This window comes from Narcine bancroftii, chromosome 1 (genome assembly GCF_036971445.1).
Source record: "Narcine bancroftii isolate sNarBan1 chromosome 1, sNarBan1.hap1, whole genome shotgun sequence".
NCBI classification, from domain to species: domain Eukaryota; kingdom Metazoa; phylum Chordata; class Chondrichthyes; order Torpediniformes; family Narcinidae; genus Narcine; species Narcine bancroftii.
Window position 1 is genome coordinate 419,089,878 of NC_091469.1, and position 19,750 is coordinate 419,109,627.

The 19,750-nt window shown below is 40.5% G+C and overlaps 1 protein-coding gene and 1 pseudogene across 10 annotated transcripts in view; both read left to right on the top strand.

The window, feature by feature from the left end:
- Nucleotides 1-19,750, top strand: part of LOC138751590 (secernin-1-like) — a 108,225-nt gene that overhangs the window by 61,028 nt on the left and 27,447 nt on the right. For 6 of the 10 annotated variants that reach the window (XM_069914075.1, XM_069914073.1, XM_069914069.1 and 3 more), the window contains exons 8-9: nucleotides 16,093-16,256; nucleotides 17,414-18,427. In XM_069914075.1, coding sequence (XP_069770176.1) covers nucleotides 16,093-16,251 — 159 coding nt within the window. In that variant the 3' untranslated portion in view covers nucleotides 16,252-16,256; nucleotides 17,414-18,427. Of the gene's footprint in view, nucleotides 1-14,403; nucleotides 14,735-16,092; nucleotides 16,257-17,396; nucleotides 18,428-19,750 lie in introns of those variants that run through there. The other 4 variants (XR_011350072.1, XR_011350073.1, XM_069914072.1 and 1 more) reach the window with 4 other exon arrangements.
- Nucleotides 8,357-12,948, top strand: LOC138754212 (cold shock domain-containing protein E1-like; annotated as a pseudogene).

Below are 19,750 nucleotides of genomic sequence, written 5' to 3' on the forward strand. Positions count from 1 at the left end.
CCCTTTGGGAAGCAACTTAAAATTTTTTTAAGAAGTTATTCTTAAAGTTAAATTTATATTAGATCTATTAGTATTTTTGTTAGGTAATATTAAGAAGTTGATATTAAGAACTAAGATTAACTAGGTTTCAAATTACATTTTTGAGATTAGCATTGGCTGTAGCCAGAAAATATCTAGCGATTACTTGGGAAAATGAGACTGCTTTGAATATATCTTTCTTTGGCTTGGCTTCGCGGACGAAGATTTATGGAGGGGGTAAAAAGTCCACGTCAGCTGCAGGCTCGTTTGTGGCTGACAAGTCCGATGCGGGACAGGCAGACACGATTGCAGCGGTTGCAAGAGAAAATTGGTTGGTTGGGGTTGGGTGTTGGGTTTTTCCTCCTTTGCCTTTTGTCAGTGAGGTGGGCTCTGCGGTCTTCTTCAAAGGAGGTTGCTGCCCGCCAAACTGTGAGGCGCCAAGATGCACGGTTTGAGGCGTTATCAGCCCACTGGCGGTGGTCAATGTGGCAGGCACCAAGAGATTTCTTTAGGCAGTCCTTGTACCTTTTCTTTGGTGCACCTCTGTCACGGTGGCCAGTGGAGAGCTCGCCATATAACACGATCTTGGGAAGGCGATGGTCCTCCATTCTGGAGACGTGACCCATCCAGCGCAGCTGGATCTTCAGCAGCGTGGACTCGATGCTGTCGACCTCTGCCATCTCGAGTACTTCGACGTTAGGGGTGTAAGCGCTCCAATGGATGTTGAGGATGGAGCGGAGACAACGCTGGTGGAAGCGTTCTAGGAGCCGTAGGTGGTGCCGGTAGAGGACCCATGATTCGGAGCCGAACAGGAGTGTGGGTATGACAACGGCTCTGTATACGCTTATCTTTGTGAGGTTTTTCAGTTGGTTGTTTTTCCAGACTCTTTTGTGTAGTCTTCCAAAGGCGCTATTTGCCTTGGCGAGTCTGTTGTCTATCTCATTGTCGATCCTTGCATCTGATGAAATGGTGCAGCCGTGATAGGTAAACTGGTTGACCGTTTTGAGTTTTGTGTGCCCGATGGAGATGTGGGGGGGCTGGTAGTCATGGTGGGGAGCTGGCTGATGGAGGACCTCAGTTTTCTTCAGGCTGACTTCCAGGCCAAACATTTTGGCAGTTTCCGCAAAGCAGGACGTCAAGCGCTGAAGAGCTGGCTCTGAATGGGCAACTAAAGCGGCATCATCTGCAAAGAGTAGTTCACGGACAAGTTTCTCTTGTGTCTTGGTGTGAGCTTGCAGGCGCCTCAGATTGAAGAGACTGCCATCCGTGCGGTACCGGATGTAAACAGCGTCTTCATTGTTGGGGCTTTGAATATATAGATCGCATATGGAATTGAGATCATTGGAAAAATAACATATAATTTATGTGATTTTTTAAATCATAAGACTTGGAGCCCCTATTTCGATTATATAGGTTTTAAATTTTGAATTCTCCAGCCACATAGTGGTGGTGTTACTCTAATCTATGGTAATTAATTAATCAATTATGTTATTATGGTTTACATATCTTTTTTTCTTTTGGGGGATTAAGCTAGTTGGTATGGGGGGGTGGGAGGGGGAGTAGTTTGTTATATAAATATGTATTAATTGTTTTTTTGAAGGTATGTATCATGGTTTATAATCAATAAATAAAATATTCCAAAAAAATACACCATTTAAAAGACAAAAGACAGTGCACAATGTAATTTGTTAAAAAAAAATCAGTATTGTAGTCTTTAATTATCTGAAGTTCACTTTAATCAAATAATTTCCATAACTTACCAAATTTAAATTTGAACCCCAGTTTCTGATGCTATAATGGCGTTGCACTAACTGCTGCACTAATCTTGTCACTGTCATAATTATCCCCCTCCCCATGTTTACAGATAAAGCCTTACTAATATATTAGTATTAATAAAAATAAAGACTTTTACTAGCAGGGATAGGGAGCCATGTTGGCCTGCTCATCATCCTGTGTGCCACCATTTCATTTCAACTCAACTTGATTAAAACTTTATTCAAACAGCTGCTGTGTGTGGGTCATGACCAGGACACGCTGCTGGCTGAATGTTTGCTTCCATCTTCACCAAGGCAACCCAACTCACCTCCATGCAAGTGTTCCAGTCAGGCCCTCAGCACACCTTCCTCACACTGACAACCCAACTCCCCTCCACGCATGTGTCCCGGTCATTCCCCCAGTGCACCTTCCTCATGCTGAAATCTGATTCAACTCCACACAGGTGTCCAGGTCAGGCCTTCAGCGCACCTTCCTTGTGCCAACAACTCAACTAACCTCCAAGCAAGTGTCCTGGTCAGGCCCTCCACACACCTTCCTTACACTGACAACCCAACTCACCACTAAGCCAGTGTCCCAGTGGAGGCCTTCCTCGCACTGACAACCTGATCCGTCTCCACACAAGTGGCGCAGTCAGGCCCTTGGCACACCTTGCTCCCGCTGACAACTCGACACACCTTCACGCAAGTGGCAACAGCAAAAAGAATGCGTACACATTGAGGGACATTGTTCGTTCAGCAGGGCAAACCTGCATGTGTCAACACTCACCATGAGGTCCATCCACCCAGTCATATTTATTTGAATGCTTTTATTTATTTCCTTTTTGCCAGTTATTTGAGTTTCTGGTTCATGAATTCCAGATAAGGGGGATTTTATTGTATTTGGTGATTGGCTTTTGCTGTTGGTTGATGTTCGCTGTTCATCTCGGTGGCAATAAGAGTTTTGTATTTCTGTAGAAGGCAAGTTCAGTTCCTTTGCCTCCAGCTGAAGAAAATTAACCGGTGTCTATCCATCCATAGTGGTGAGGGATTTTAGCTGTCAGTGCATGTGAGCCCTAATGTTTCGTGACAGAATAAATGCTACAATAGAGGCACTGTATTCACTAAGAATTGCATGCCAAGTAGTCAACTGTTTGTAATAATGATGCGATGCATGCCTTAAAGAAACAAAAACTACTTGCATGCAGTTCTTCTGATTTTTGAAGAAGCATTTTGTGAGGAACAAGTTCCAACAAATGACATTATGATGAGAAGATAATGGGTTTGATTAATGATTGACACTTCTGAAAATGGAAATTCACCAGACAGGCATGTGCTTGAAACTCAGTGATTCCTATAATCTCTGAATAGACAAAATGCTAGTGTTCAGCGTACTTCATACAATTCACACACCAAAAACATGCAAAAATCGGATGTTACGTCTACTTTCAGGCTGGAATACAATTTTTTATTTTGGATGGGAAAAATTTTGTTTTCAGGCCAACTGTAAATTCTTATTGCTAACGAAAGGACTATTGTGCGTGATTGGTCTTTCAATACTTGGATCTAGAATAGTAATGTGTTCATAGTTTATGAATGCAGTTTTATTACCAAGGGAACTGCATGCAAGCCTTGTACAATGTGACTGAAATCTCAAAGAATTAGTACATTTGTGGGATTCTCACGATAAATCTATCTCAAGATGCTTGATTATTAGCACTCATTGCTGTGACCCTAGCAGTGTATCCTACAGGCCATTAGTGTCTGAATCATTGTCCAAGGGGTTTTGGTTTGTTAGATGCAAACAATTTTGTATAATCCTCCTCTGAAAGAGTATCAGAACACCTCACAAAGTATAAAATGAGCAGGAATATGAGAAGAAAATTGGATTGGCAGAGCTGGGAGAACAAAAGCCTGGAAAGAGGGAACTATTTTGAGGGGAGTTCCAAAGAGAAGATTTTGAGTTCTGTGATAGTGGTGGAGGTGCAGTGAATGAGAAAGGAGATGGTGTTAACAGAGGCACTCAGAAGTAGGGACATAATTTGCCTCACAAATATTTAAATAAATAAAGTGATCTTGGTTTTCATTTGGTGAAAGTTTTGTACTGATTTGCAAAATAAAAATGGCAAGCTTAAAAAAAACTCATTGTTATCAGAGACCAGTCACCCCATTCCTCAGATATTGCTGCAGGAAATTCTCTGGGCAAGTACATTTGGTGCATCTATCAATGGAATCAGTTGTCTTTTCCACAACTTGGCAGAAATGGAGATGTTTGTTGATTGTGCAATCAGAAGCTGATTTCATGTATGACTTCCAGCTTCATGAAATTAGCTGATCAGTGGCAGACAGACAATGACTATCTTCAATTGAAATTCAATGGCATTTCTTATGTGAGTTCCCAAGATGGTGTACTTGGCAACAGGTGACTGTCGAGATCTGAACTTTGTTTGCAGGATGTTTAAAAGGGAAGGTGAGCGAAGCAGAGCCAGGACTATTAGAGGAGCTCAAGCTTTAAAAAGCACCAGGAAAGGTGGGTGCTCCTTTAAATCTCTCCATTGTCCAATTAGCTATGCCCAATTTTTTTTTTAAAAAAGGGGAAGCTCAAATGGGGTGGTCCAGTGTAGGAGTGGTACTTTGACTGGAGAGGCTTTGGTGAGGGGGTACAATGAGGAGCAAATGGGGCTTTTTTTAATGGTTATATAAAAGTCAAACTAAAGGTGATGAAATAAAGTGGGCATGCATGATCAGGTGATGTGTTGTAGCTGCATGTTGTGGCAGCAGGTGGACTCCATTGTGGTCCGTGATGACCGCATCTTCAGAAACTGTCGGTTGCTGAAAGTATTCAGGCTCAAAATTGATGGTTTGGAACCTGAGCTTCAAACACTGCAACACATCAGGGAGGGGGTGATGTACCTGGTCACTTTGTTGCAAGAGGGAGTCACACCTATCGGAACACTGGCCTCAATTTCAGCCTGTGGCCAGGGACCAGATGGTGTGAATGTGAGTGAAGCAGGTAGTGGGATCCAAGAGACAGTGCTGGAGGGGTCTCAGCCCTTGATCTTGTCTCACAATTCTGAGATTCTTACTCCTTGTGTGGTTAAGAGGTGGGGGGGTTGGGGCTGCAGGAAGGATGAGCAACCTGACCATGATGCTGTGGTTCAGGAAGTCATTCAAAAGAAATACAGTGGTAATTGGGGATAGTATTGTTATGGGAAAAGACAAAGTTCTCTGTCGCAGGGATAGAGCGACTTGAAGGCTGTGTTTCCTGCTTGGTGCCCAGGTTCTGGACATCTTATCTGATCTGCAGAGGAATTTGCAGTGGAAAGGGAAAGATCCATTTGTTGTGGTTCTTGATTGTATCAAAGGCTTAGATAGAACCATGAAAGAAGTTCTACAAAGCGAATTTGAAGGAAGCCATCTGTTTTTAATCAAAGCCACTTAAGCCTCTGATCTGCAGAGGAATTTGCAGTGGAAAGGGAAAGATCCATTTGTTGTGCTTCATGATTGTATCAAAGGCTTAGATAGAACCAAGAAAGAGGTTCTACAAAGCGAATTTGAGGAGCTAGGGACCAAATTAAAAAGCAAAACCAAAAAGGTGTAATCTCTGGATTGCTATCTGAGCCATGGAAAATTGGCACAGGGTCCTGAAAATTAGATAGTTAAATGCGTACCTCAAGGATTGGTGTTGAAGAAATGGATTCCTTTTTCATGGGAAATTGGTACCAGTATTGGGGAAAGAAGGAAGTGTTCAAAGGGGACGGGCTTCATTATAACTGTGATGGGACATAGATCCTGGTGAATCACATAAATAGGACTGTGGATGGGACTTCAAACTAAATAGTAGAGGGGTGCGTTCAACAGACTAGAGAAAGAGAAATAAAGAGAAGTGTAAATAAAGTAAAAGCAAAAGTAAGAATAAGTAAGAGAGGAGGAGATAAAGCCAAGTGCAAAAGAGGGAAAGGTTACCAGGTTTTAAAAGCACAATGGGTATAAGGGCACCTTACTCGAATGCCCATAGCATTTGAAACAAGGTCAGTGAACTTGTGGTACAAATCAGTACAAAGGAGTATGATTTAGTGACCATTACAGAAATGTGGTTGCAGAGTGAAGAGGATTGAGAATGACATAGCCAAGGATATCAGGTAATAAGGAAGGACAGGCAAGAAGATAAGGGTGGTGGGGTAGCACACTTTATTGATGAGATCAGGGCAATAGTGACAGATTATGTAAGATCTAAGGAGCAAAATGTTGAGCCCATCTGGATAAAGATTAAGAATAGTAAAGGGAAAAAAAAACACGTGGGAGTTGTCTATAGGCTACCTAATGATAACATTAAACCAAGAAATATTGGAGGCACATAAAGATGGATCAGCAGGTATTGTAGGGGACTTTAACATGCACATAGACTGAGTGAATCAACTTGGTCAAGGCAACCTTGAGGAGGACATCATAGAATACATAAGTGATGGGTTTCTTGAACAGCATATTACTGAACCTACAATAGAACATACTATTTTGGATCTGGTCCTGTGCAGTGAGACAGGTAAAATTAGTGATGTTGTTGTTAGGGATCCTCTTTGAAAGAGTGATCACAATATGATTGAGCTTCTCATACAAATGGGGGGTACAGAGTGTTATGCCTGAACAAAGGAAACTACAAGGGGATGGCAGATGAGTTGACCAAGGTAGACTGGGAGTGCAGGCTATATGGAGGAACTTTTGAGGAACAGTGCAGGACTTCCAAATAAATTCATGGTGCTCAACAAAGTATATTCCAGTTGAAAGTAAGGACAGTGAGGGTGAGGGCAGCCACCCCTGGATAACTAAGGAAATAAAAGGAAGGAATCAAACTGAAAGCTCATGTGTACAAAGTTGCCAAGAGCAGTGGAAACTAGATGATTGAAAAAACTTTAAGAAGCAACAAAGAACCATGAAGTGAGCAATAAAGAGAGGGAAGGTAGACTATGAGAGAAGATTAGCCCTCTAACGGACTTGTGTTTATCTATAATGTTAAACTATATTTCTCAAATATAAAAATGTCTTAGTAAATACATTATAGAGTTAAAAAATCTATCTGTATTCTTAGTTAAGTTGTGTGCTAGGACAGGGTCACACACAGGTCACAGCACATTTACACCATTGTACCCAGAAGAGTGTTCATTCTTGGAGTCACAGCATTTTGGACAGACAGAGCTAATGAATTTCAAGTGGGTCTAAATTATTCACAAATTGCTGAAGGAAGCCATCTGTTTTTAATCAAAGCCACTTAAGCCTCTTGAACAGAAATGAGATCAAAGGTTGTTTTGGATATGGAATGGTTTTGAAAAAGGAACAGAATTTTGGTAGAAATAAAACTGATGGTCATGTGGTTTACAAGAATTGGGACTCACCTCAGTGATGAAGTAATGGTCGCATAATTTGGAGAAATATATTACCATGTTCATACATTTTGAGTTCATTTTTTGGAAGAGTTTAGTTTGGAGAGTTCAAAGGTCAAAATCCCTGTGACAAAGGGGTTGAAACCTTGTGAATGACAGGGTTGAGTTACGGTATCCAGAATTGGTGCCATTGTATGCTACTCCTGGGAAGAGGGGAATACAGAATCAGTGATTTTTGAAATGGAAGACCCTTTCACTGTCTCTTTGGGAAAAGAGGACAGATTTCTACTGGGTCTATTTTTGTGTATGGCCATTTTGTTTAACCCTTGTCTGGGTTTGTGAATTAATCATGGAAGAAAATAGCCACATTGTGAGTAAAGCGATCTGAAGATATGTTTTAAAAGTACTTTATAATTATTTCTGAACTGAGAATTTAAGAACTTTAAGCAAGGCTAAAATGATGCAGAACTTTTAAAGATTGACTTTTCATAGTGGGACTTTAATCACTCTCGCTCGCTCTCACACACACACATTTGCACATAGTGGGATTAAATTAAGTAAGAAATTTTATGTTGTTAATAGTTTAATAAAAACTATTATTTTGAATTTTCCATTGCTGTTCCAATGCTAGTGCTAACAAAGTCCCTTTCGTCCTAAACAAAATTTACTTTGTAACAGCACAAAATATAAAAACAGACAGTAAAAATTTTTATAATTATGTAAAGCACAAAAGTGTGGCTAAAATGAAGGTTGGTCCCTTAGAAAATAAGAAGGGGGAATTGATATTGGGTAATGAGGAAATGGCTGAAGCTTTCAATTACTATTTTGTGTCAGTTTTCACAGTCAAACATTTCAAAAACTGATGTTATGGATGATGAGGACCTGAATATAATAGCTATCAATAAAGTGGTAGTACTGAGAAAACTTGAAGCTCTACAGATAGACGAGTCCCCAGGTCCTAATGGAATGCATTCCATGGTACTGAAGGAAATGGGAGAAGTTATAATCGAGACTTTGGTGAAAATTTGCCAAAATTATCTGAACTCTGGGCAGGTCCCTGTGGATTGGAAGACAGTGAATGTCACATCACTATTCAAAAAAGGATGCAGGAAAAAGAAAGAACTATAGGCTAGTTGGTTTAACATCTGTAATTGGATAAAATGCTTAAAACTATCAATAAAGAAAAAATACCAATGAATCTGGAGCGAAATGGATCTGTCAGGCAGACGCAGCATTGATTCAGCAAAAGCAAGTTCTGTTCGACATATTTTCGTTGAGGATAGAACGAGTGTGCTAGATGGAGGCCAACAGGTGGTTGTTATTTATCTGGATTTCCGGAAGCCATTTGATAAGGTGCCACATAAGAGACTTGTACAGAAGATAAGTCAGCATAGAGTTGGGGGTGAGGAATTAACATGGATAGAGGATTGGTTAACCAATAGAAAGCAGAGAGTTTTTCTGGTTGGCAATTGGAGGTGAGCAGTGTGCTGCAGGGTTGGTGCTGGACATAAATGATCTGGAAGAGGGGACAGAGTGTAATATATCTAAGTTGGCTGATGACACTAAATTGAGTGGAAAAGCAAATTATGCAGAGGATATGGAGAGTCTCAGAGAGATATAGATCATTTAAGTGAATGGGCAAGATGGAGTGCAGTGTTGGCAAATGTGAGTTTATCCACTTTAGAAGGAAAACTGGAAAATCAGAATACTATTTAAATGGTAAGTGATTGCAGTATGCTGCCGTACAGAAGTACTTGGGAGTGTTTGTGATTGAATTTGCAAAAGGTTGGTTTGCAGGTGCAGCAGGCTATCAAGAAGGCTCAAGGGATGGATTTTAAGAGCAGGGAAGTTATGCTGCAACTGTACAAGGTACTGGTGAGGCCACATCTGAAGTTCTATGTACAATTCTGGTCGTCTCACTTGAGGAATGATGTACTGGCTATGGAAGCAGTGCAGAAGAGGTTCATCAGGTTAATTCCAGAGATGAGGGGGTTAGTCTATGAGGAGAGGTTGAGTTGTTTGGGACTGAACTTACTGTAATTTAGAAGAATGATAGGAGACCTTATAGAAACAGATAAGATTGGGGTTAATGTTTTTTCCATTGGTTGGGGAGACCAGAACTAGGGTACATAATCTCATTGTCTTAAATCTACTACCCTGTATTATGAGATAAAGAAAAACTGTTTTTCCAAAGAGGGTGGTGAATCTGTGGAATTCACTGCCCATTGAAGCAGTTGAGGGTACTTCAGAGCATTTAAGACCAGGTTGGATAGATTTTTACATAGTAAGGAAATTAAGAGATATGGGGGAAAAGGCAGGTTGGTGATGAGCCTATAATCCGATCTCATTGACTATCGGAGCAAGCTCGACAGGCCAGATGGCCTACTCCCGCTCCTATTTCTTAAGTTCTAGAGCAATGTGGTAGCATTGTGATTAGGAACAGGATTGGCAGCCAGCATTCTGGATCAGTGATTCTGGAACAAGAATTGACCCACCTTAAAGACTGGGCAGTTTAAATCCAAGTAATGAATTGAGAATTTTTAACAAGGCTGGTCTTAGCAACCTTAACTATTAATCTCTGGTTGCCATAGAAACATATTCTGCATGAGAGAAAACTGTCTTGAACTGGGGTAGACAATTGACTCTGACTCATAACTGCCTCCTCAGCCCCTCATTTCTGTTACACAAGTGCCAGCAAAGCTAATGTCCCATGAATGAATCAATAACAAAGAAAATATCTGGACCAGTTCCAGATGCTGTGGCTATAAAAGGTCAGAGGTAACATATTCTCTAATGACTAACTCCCATTGCCTTTCCACAGTCCACAAGGCAAGGGAGTGAGGAAAGCTCTCCACTTGCTTGGATAAATGCATTTGTCATGAGATTAAATAAATTGTGACACCATCCTGAATGCCACAATCTTGTGGAGACACAAGTGACTGCAGATGATGGAATCTGAAGCAAAATAAACTGGAAGAACTCGGCGGGCAGCTATGGAGAGAAAAGGAAGAGCAGAGCATTTCTACCTGGTTGGCACCACTTCCACTATCCTATCACTTCCTCCTCCACCCTCCACTGTGGCCACAATGTGTACCATCTACCTTGCCCACTGCAGCAACTGTCCCTTGTGTCTTTGACAATCTCTCCCAGAGCTGTGACCTGCATCATCCAGAACAATCAGGGAAGCAGATGTGTGGAATAACTATCACCGGCAAGTTTGGACAAGTTGCACACAAGCCATGCTTGGAAATGTAGTTCTCTTCAGTAACCGTTGCTGGGTTAAAATACTGAAATGTTTGGGTCAGCATCACAATGTCAATTCCTTTTATATGGATTGAACTGATTCCCCACAGTTTTCACAAAGATATATAAGGATAGAGATTAAAAACTGGCCTTCCCTATGATGTTCACAATATATCCATAAATGGAAAGCAAGGAGTGTTGATTAGACGGAATACCTCTCTGAGAAATCTGACAGCTTACTTTTATGCTGGAGCATTCTATACTTCCAGCAGAATTGAGAATTTCTGAACATGCTTACTAATGCCAGTGACTATTTGAAAAGAAGGAAAAGTTGATCTTTATCCGGTGAGGAATATGATTTTGTTAGTCCAGCTCATGAGTTGCATTGTGTTTGGATCAGCGACTTTGCTCGTTTGCTTTGTTAAATGGACTTTCGGCTGACATGGTCTCTTTCATGGGTTTAGTGCTGTGAAGATATTCTTCAGAATGGATTAAAAGAGAAGACTTTGAATTACTCCTTTGTAATGTGCCTTCCTGCTTATGGCGGCACTGGAATGCTTCTGCTGTTGGGTATAAGGTGAAATAGAACTGAATTTACATCTGAAACTGCCGCTTCAAGTTCAGATCATGTTGAGACATAAAAATATATTGGAACAACCAAAGAGAAAATTACATTTGAAGAAAACTTGATCTGAAACTGAAGTTTGTGCTTCCTTAACAGCCTGCAAAGAGCTATACTTTCTATTCTTTATTGCTCTCTACTACAGCAAGAATAGGAATTCTCTACTTCCTTGGTAGATCCTCCTATCTCTATTCACCCACCCTTTGTAAACCTCAAGTGTGTCATTAAACCAGATGGTAGTGCAATATTCAACATCAAGGTGAGCTTTGATCCAAACATTTTGCATAACAATGGCCACACTGGATTTGCGAATAGTATCTCAAGATCTCTGTGAGAAACAGGAGTTATTAGGCCCTTTTTTAGTGGGAAAAAAAGCGTTGATAAAGACAAATATTCTCCATCTTTGAATGGCTTCACTTACCTCCATAAAAGGTCCGAAGGACGATTGACTGGTCAAACTCGCTTCATCTTCCATCCGCCTTGGAGGGTCGACTCAGAGGTGGAGTGAAGCCGCTCCACCTCCTCCATAAAGGGATTGCCGCTGAGCGCAGCTCCAAAGGGGAGGGCTGATGATGTAGTGATGATGCTGTCAGCCCGCGATTCAAGAGCATGAATTTTAATGAACTCATATGGTCAAAAAAAGGTGATCATGTTGCACAAAAATCTGCCTGAGTCCTAAAAGTGCTTGCACAGATCTCCACTGGTGCTCGTACCTGGTTTTCAGTTGCCATTTTCAGTGTAGGCCGCTTTCCATCCCCAGTGCGTAAGTTCAAGCTCATGGTAGCGGGCGGTGCTACTGCACTTCTTGCCCCACTGCCCAGCTTACGATTCACCCCTGCATAATCTGCAGTTTTGGTCGTCAGCATAAAAGGTAAATTTGCCTTTTTTAAACTTGAGCAGGTGATTACGTGCCTTTTCTGTATAAAAACCTCTATTAAGAAGCTCCAGTCATCATATAGTTTAATCCAGTGCACTGAGCATCAAGTCAGGCTATTCTTCCATTGTTCGCAATTCAGTGGTAGTCTCCAAGACTTTGAGGTAGGAGAGAATGTGGAATTTGCAGCATCTTCTGAAAAACAGTCTGGAAAACTAATTGCTGAAAGTGAAGTCTGAAATATTGCCTAAAGAGAGAATCACTGGTCAGGAAGTATTTAATCTGACAAATACACCTGAAGATTTTGAAACCAAAGATGATTTTTTTTCCATAGAAACAAACATACATACCAGTGCTGTAAATACTCACATCATTGTTGTGAAGAAACAGGGCCAACGTCAAGGTGTAGTTTGTGCCATGATGGAAGCATTTTAATTCTTTAAAAGCGGTGACCGTGTGAGAAAGATCTTCCATCATAGTGAATTCAATGAAAACCTGGATACATCGAAGCCGTGCAATGATGTGGAATTTACTATTAAAGAATCAAAGTTATTCCAAAAGTATCCAGTAAAACTCAGACTAATCCTTTGCCATGACGTATCACATTAAATTTTACCATTTCCAAAGAGCTTCCCTTTGGAGATAAAGATACTAGATCTAAAGTTACTCTATTGGAAGGTGATCATATTAGGCTTAATATTTCCACTGACTGATGTGACAAATTAGAGTGTGCTACAAATATTGCAATCCTGACTGATTCTTTTGAGTTAACTGGAGAAACCAAAGAAATTTATGTGATTGCAACTATGATGGATGGATTTGATTTCACTAAATGCATAGATTGTGATGCTTGAATGTTTTTCCACTTCATTGAGATCATGGATAGTCTGCACTCTACTTCTCTAATGAGGTTGAATTCAGTTATCCTTGATGTTCTTTCAGCTCAAAGGAACTATACAATCTGTATTTAAAAAGCTTCCAAAGGGGGTGGTGTCATTTCATACACAATCTGAGCAATTTTATTGGAGAGGATTCTTAAGGATACAATTTATGAGCATTTAGATAAGTACAGTCTACTCAAGGATAGTCAGCATGGCTTTGTGAAAGGAAGGTAACAAAAGAAATTGATGAGGGTAGGGTGCTAAATGTGATCTACATGGACTTTAGCAAGGCATTTGACAAGGTCCCCCATGAGAGATTCGTCCAGAAAGTTATGAGGCACGGGATCAGTGGAGCCTTGGCTGTGTGCATAAAAAATTGGATTGCAGGAAGAAAGAGACTAGTAGTGGATGGAAAGTATTCTGCCTGGAGGTCAGTGACTAGAGGAGTGCTGCAGGGATCTGTTCTTGGACCCCTGCTCTTTGTGATTTTTATAAATGACCTGGATGAAGAGGCAGAAGGATGGGTCAGTAAGTTTATGGATGACACTAAGGTTAGAGGAGCTGTGGATGGAGTGGAAGGTTGACGAAGGTTAAAAAAGATATAGACAGGATGCAGAGTTGGGCAGAAAAGTGGCAAATGGATGCATTTTGGAAGGACAAACCAGAAGGTTGAGTACAGAGTTAATCATTGATTACTTAGGAGTGTGGATGAACAGAGGGACCTTGGGGTTCAAATCCATACATCCCTCAAGGTCACCACACAGGTTGGTAGGATAGTTAAGAAGGCCGATGGGATGCTGAGCTTCATTAATAGGGGGACTGAGTTCAGATGTAGAGAGGTCATGTTTCAGCTCTGCAAATCTCTGGTGAGAACACTCTTGGAATATTGTGTTCGATTCTGGTCACCTCATTATAGGAAGGATGTGGAAGCTCTGGAGAGGGTGCAAAGGAGATTTACCAGGATGTTGCCTGAATTTGGAAAACAAGTTTTATCAGGCAAGGTTAGCAGAGCTGGGACGTTTCTCTTTGGAGGATAGAAGGATGAGAAGAGACTTAATACAAGTCTAAAAGATTATGAGAGGCATAGATAGAGTTGATAGCCGCTACTTGTTTCCCAGGACAGGAATGGCAAACACCAGAATACATATGTACAAAGTTAGGGGAGGTAAATTTGGGGGAGACATCAGGGATAAGTTTTTTTTTTTACACACACAGAGTTGTGGGTGCCGGGGATGGTGGTGGAGGCTGAAACATCAGGGGCATGAAAGAGATATATGGATGATGGAAAAATAGATAGTTATGGGGTAGGATTAGTTTAGTACTTTTTTAGGGATATATGGGTCAGTACAATGAGGGCCAAAGGGCCTGTCATATTCTATGTTACTTTGGAGCAGTGGAGAGAGAAGATGCTGGTTCAATATCCAAATCCATCAGCCCGCCTAAGAGTAAAGGGTTCCAAAGAGGGAATAATTGCATATGATGAAGCTGGGATAAGAAATACTGTACCATTCCATATAAAAGAGCTGGAAAGGTGCACAATTCCTCAACTTGATAAGATTGAATTTAGCATTTGTGAAGTTAAAAGAACTGGTTGGCAGAGTGCAGTATTAATTAAAATTCTAAATTGTAACCCTAGGATACATGGCAGCATTGAAGAATAACGTTGGTTTCATTGAAGCATCAACGTGATCAGGGAAATTTCTTCCAGTACAATGAGTTCTCAGGCAATGTCGATGAGCTAGAAGTTGGGGATGTTGTGGAATACAATTTGACAAAAGAGAAAAGGAAACAAAGTGAGTGCTGAAAATAAAGCCAAGATTGCAACAGTAAATGGCCCCAGCGATGACGTGTAGCCAACACTTTACCAGACCATAATGGTAAAGTGATGAGGCCATTGCACAGTGTCGATCTACAGCAGGTGAAATATCAAGAACTTGTTGAGATTACAGAAGAAGGGACTAATAAAGGTGAAGTATAACCTTTTGTCCTAATCAGTCTAGTGTGGCGACGCACATAGTTGATGGTTGGGTGAACAGGCTCCGTGTGTTACGTGGATGGTGCCGTGCAGTTCATCTTTTCCGGCAGTAGCTCGATGACTCCAGGCACATGGACAGTGTGCTTGCGTCTCGATGACGTGATTTCCAACGCATGAGGGCGGGTGCTGAAAAGGCCATAAAATGGCTGCGCTAGCCACAATAAATCTCATGAGTTCTGATAAGTCCACCAACTGCTGATCTCATTTGTTCATTTAGTTAGCTCGCACGCGACACTAGCAAACAAAGCAGATTGCCTTCTGAAGGGCGAAACTATCAAGTTCTAGTAATGAGAGAAAATCTATGAAAAAAAGTTACACAACAGAAACACAAGAGCCATGAGTGCTCTCTTTCATTAAACCTTTCAATAGGAGCTGGATGCTGTGGAACATTTCCTATTCCAGAAACCAACAGATTTGTGCCTAAAACCAAATATCACTGTTAATTCATAGGAAGGGCCATGTGTAAGGTGGAATAGAAAACAAAATAGCTGATATTTTTTAAAAGTATATTAATGCATCAAGGTGGAAATGTTAATTGTTGGTGCCTTTTGCATAGAAACGGAGAGCAGTTGATATCAAGCGTAAGTAATCAAAAGACCGTTCCTTTACCAAATATGATCAGGAATGTAATTGAGGTGTAATTTGTTTCTGATTTGCCTCTGGTCACAGTTTAGGTTTGTCTAAAATGGAGATTGTTTTGTTCTTGGAAGAAGGGGGTGGGGGGAGAGACAAAAACCAACACCTGGCTTTCTCCTGTGCCCCTGTGTGATAGTACAGATTCTATCACCAATGTGTATATGTACATATGTACAGATGGTAGTGTAGGATGACTGTGATTGGCTGAGAGTGTAGCCACACCTACTGGCAGGTCTTAAAGGATTGCTCCTAGCCCAGACCAGGTCATTCTGGACTGGTCGACCTACTTGTGATATGCTCCAGTCTTTTAGTTAATAAAAGCTTTGGTTTGGATCAACAAGTCTGGTTCTTTCAATGCACACTACACCCTGTTAATAGTCTTGAAAAATAATTAGGATAAAAAGTTTTACCATTTTTTTTTAATGGATTATAATAGTGTGGATTGAGCTGTCAGCTGAAGTGGTGAACGTGGGCTCGACTCTTGACATTTAAGAAAAGTTTGGATAGGTACAAGGATGGGAGTCGTATGAAGGGCTATGTTTCAGGTGCAGATCAATGGAACTAGGCCGAATAACAGTGTGGCACAGATGGTTCTGTGCGGCATGGTTCCATAAAGTCCGCCACCTTTTATAATTGCTATTTTTTTCTCCTCAGGGGCCTTGGCAAAAGCGTTGGCAAGTCATTTTGGGTTTGGAAACACAGGGTCTGGAGGCCATGCAAGATGTTTTGAAGTGTGATGTGCCTATCAACCCTTTGGAAGTAGCAGACCTCTTCTATGATTGTGTGGACACTGAAATAAAATTCTACAAATGATGCAGGTGCATGTTTATTTTCTGCTAGTACAGTATTTAATTAAGAAAATCTGTCTCAAATATATTGCTTCCAAAGTGACTTTTAAGGCTGAGCTTGGGTATGGATACCAAGTCCAAAATCAGCAATCGATGAGAGCTGAGATTCGAATTGTAAAATGGTGAAGTTAGGGATCACTGTTGAATTATTAGAATATGTATTCTATCAGGGTATTTCAGATGCCAAAATTGGATAATATCTGTTGGAGGATGTTGAGGTTTTTAAAGCAAATACACTACGTGTTCGTTGATTGGATTATAAAATGAGTAAATTTCCAGGTTTTTGAACATCACATTCTATTGTAATTAATTGTGGTTAAATGCAATATATTCAGATTTTCAAAATGCTCTATTATTAATTTTAAAAATGTACATAACTTTGTGTCCCTTCCAAATAATAGAAATAGTTCCTGCCAAATATAATGCTTGAAAAGTCACTAGAATAAGTAGCTGTAGGAACCGTCATCGCCCAAAGTTTCATGCATGTGATGTACAGCACAGCTTTAGCTCACCACATCAAAGCTGGTCATTAATGAAAACTGGAGAAGTTTTTTGTTTGACTGTCCCTCCTAGTGCTGGGGCCTGTCTCAACCAGAGGGGCAAAGACAATCATTACTTTTACCAATGATTACATGTTCTGACCATGTTGATTGACGCAAGTTGAGAAACTGACAGACTATAGTCTGGAACAGCTATCAACCTCATTGAATGATCAAGGCAGAGTGAAATGGGGAGCATCCAAAGGGCTATGGGTAGGATCAGTCTCGGAAGGTAGGTCAGCCGGCATCAGGCAATACTAGAATAAGAGTGGTTTACCACATTGATGTTGGAAATGTCCAGATGTTATCACTACTTGCTCTAATTTTTGAATTCAAAAAGGTGTTTAATTCTAATATCAGAAATATATCAAGATAGTATGGGTGTGGATGCAAAAGATGGAAATCAGTGCCAAGTAAATTTATTGCTAAGTATGAGGAATGCAAGAAAAATGCTGGAATGAAAATGTTTGGTTGTTCAAACAGCAGTGTCATTATTGGAGAGTACCTGCAGCAGAGAGATGTATTTCCATGAGCCAAAATAATGTGCACTTTAATAAACTTTAATTAACAGTTTTCTGTCTTTTGCAGTTGATAAGCAGCTCTCTGAGTGTCTTTATGCGCCTTCTTGGAAAGAAGATGCGAGCGTTCTTTATTCATGAAACTACAATGGATTGCCTCTTTAGCTCAAAAACCTACTTTTCCTCAGTTGGTCTGTTTTCAAGCGCTTTATTTACTTACTGAAGTGCAAGCTTCATTGCATCCAGTGGTGCTTCGTTTAAATTTTGTCTAGTAGTAGGAAATAACCAGTAGTTAGTTACTAACTGTTTGCATGCAGGTTGATATAAAGCAGGATGTTCAAAATGTTTTGATTGTGTTGGTAGCGATTATGTTCTTCACAAAGATTCATTGAGTAAAAATAATAATAACCAGCGGATAGGCAAAGGAGAATCATGTAACATTCATAGAGCCATGTGTAATATCACTGTCTTTGGTTAGCTTACATGATTGGACTTAATATGGTGTAAAATATTCTGTGGAATATCTCATTCACAATGAATGAAGTTGTTGTTGAATCTAATTACCTTTGGTAAATGCTTGCTGCTACGAAACTGAAACTTAAATGTTCCTTTTCAAATGAACGAAATCTCCAGAATTTTGGTGGCATTTAGTCAAATTGTAATTTAACAGCTCTTTTCATCGTGGATGATGGATAATAGAACAGTTTCAAGACCACACATGGTGATGGAATTTGCATTTGTAAATTATGTGCTCCTGTCATTTATATCGTTGATGCATTTAACATTTATGAATGTCATTTTCAAATGATCAAAAAGCAAAAAAAAAAAATTCTGGATGCTGGAAAATAAAAACAGAAAAAACTGGAGATACAGGTAATTCTGCTTAAAGGTCATTAACATGAAATGTAAACTCTGCCCTATCTCCACAAATTCTTCCAGAGTTGCTGAGTATTTCCAGCATCTTCTGTTTTTATTCAACTTCAGTATTTTTTCCTTTGATGCAATTTGGTGTCATATTTGGTTTAAGTGTATTCCCAAAATCCTGGAACATGTGCTCCTTATAATAAAGGATGAGATCTCAGAAAATAAGGTATTCGGTTTGTATTTGTCGTTAATTTACTTATTAGTCCTGGTTATCTACACATTAATTTTTGTGTTCACTACTTTTGATTTTTTTTTAATTTTAATCTGACATGTAATTTAAACATTTTCTGCTGTCCAGGAAATGTGTATGAAGTTCTTTGTTGAGCTATTTTAAAATATAGTCTCTCATTTTCTTTGTGAAAGATTTGGCCAAAATCAACTTTTTAAAGAATGATGATCAACTAGACAAGGAATAACATAATTTTATTTTAATTACACTCAAGTAAATACATCAGCACAATTGTTGTTAAGTCATAATAAGAATTATCTGCATCTTTTTGAATTTTACTTATCTCAAGATGTGATTTGATCCAGTTAAAGGACATGATAATTCAAGGTCAAGGTTCAAGCTTTCTTGACATTAATACATTAAAAATATAAAATGCGCGATATACTGGGCCTGCTGTAAGGTAAATGAAGAGACACCATGAGCATTGCCCTGGGTCCCAAGCAATAGAAGAAACAGAAGAGCCCAGTCAGTCACTAGCCCCCTTTCTACTGGCACCCTGTCCCAGGAATTAATTGGCAATTTACTGGGACGGGGTCCAGTGGAAAAAGAACACTGACCGAACACCTACATCAAATGACTTCATTTCACGTCAGCGATTAACCACCTCTACCCCCCACTCACATCCCCTGGTGTTCGCTGATGCCGGCTTGCTGATAAAAACCAGTGGAAAAAGGTCAACAGAAAGTCACCCATTTCCAGTTGAAGGTAGAACACTCCGATCCCTGGAGAGGAGTTGTGCTCAGTGGAAAAGCAATTAGTGTCCCAGTTAAGGGTGGCCCAGTGGAAACAGCACAAGGGCTTCCTATCCCAGGACCACTGCACAGTCAATTAACTGGGATGCCAGTGGAAAAGGGGCTACTGAGTGTCTGTGGATTTTCCTCCAGTGCTCCTGCATCCTTTGCAGCAGCACTGACTCCTGTTTGATTCTCCTGCAACCCATTTCAGATTCAAACCTCTGACATGGTCAGGAAGCCTTCAGTGCCCAAGGTCCTTTGGGAGTATGTCTTGCCCTTGGCACCCTATCAAATCTCGTCTCCAATACCTGCTTCCCATGAGCCAATGTCCCGCTGCCCGTGACCATGACCACAAGTCACCTGCAGCCTGTGTGAGTCCTTAAGCACAGAGTCCCTTGCTGCTCTGCTGCCATGGTCACCATCCTGTAGCATCTTCTCCTCTGCTTCTCTTCTCATTGGGGTATTCTCCCCATTTCTGGTGCTCTGCGCCAGTCTCCTGCTCCCCCAGAGTCTGCAAAAC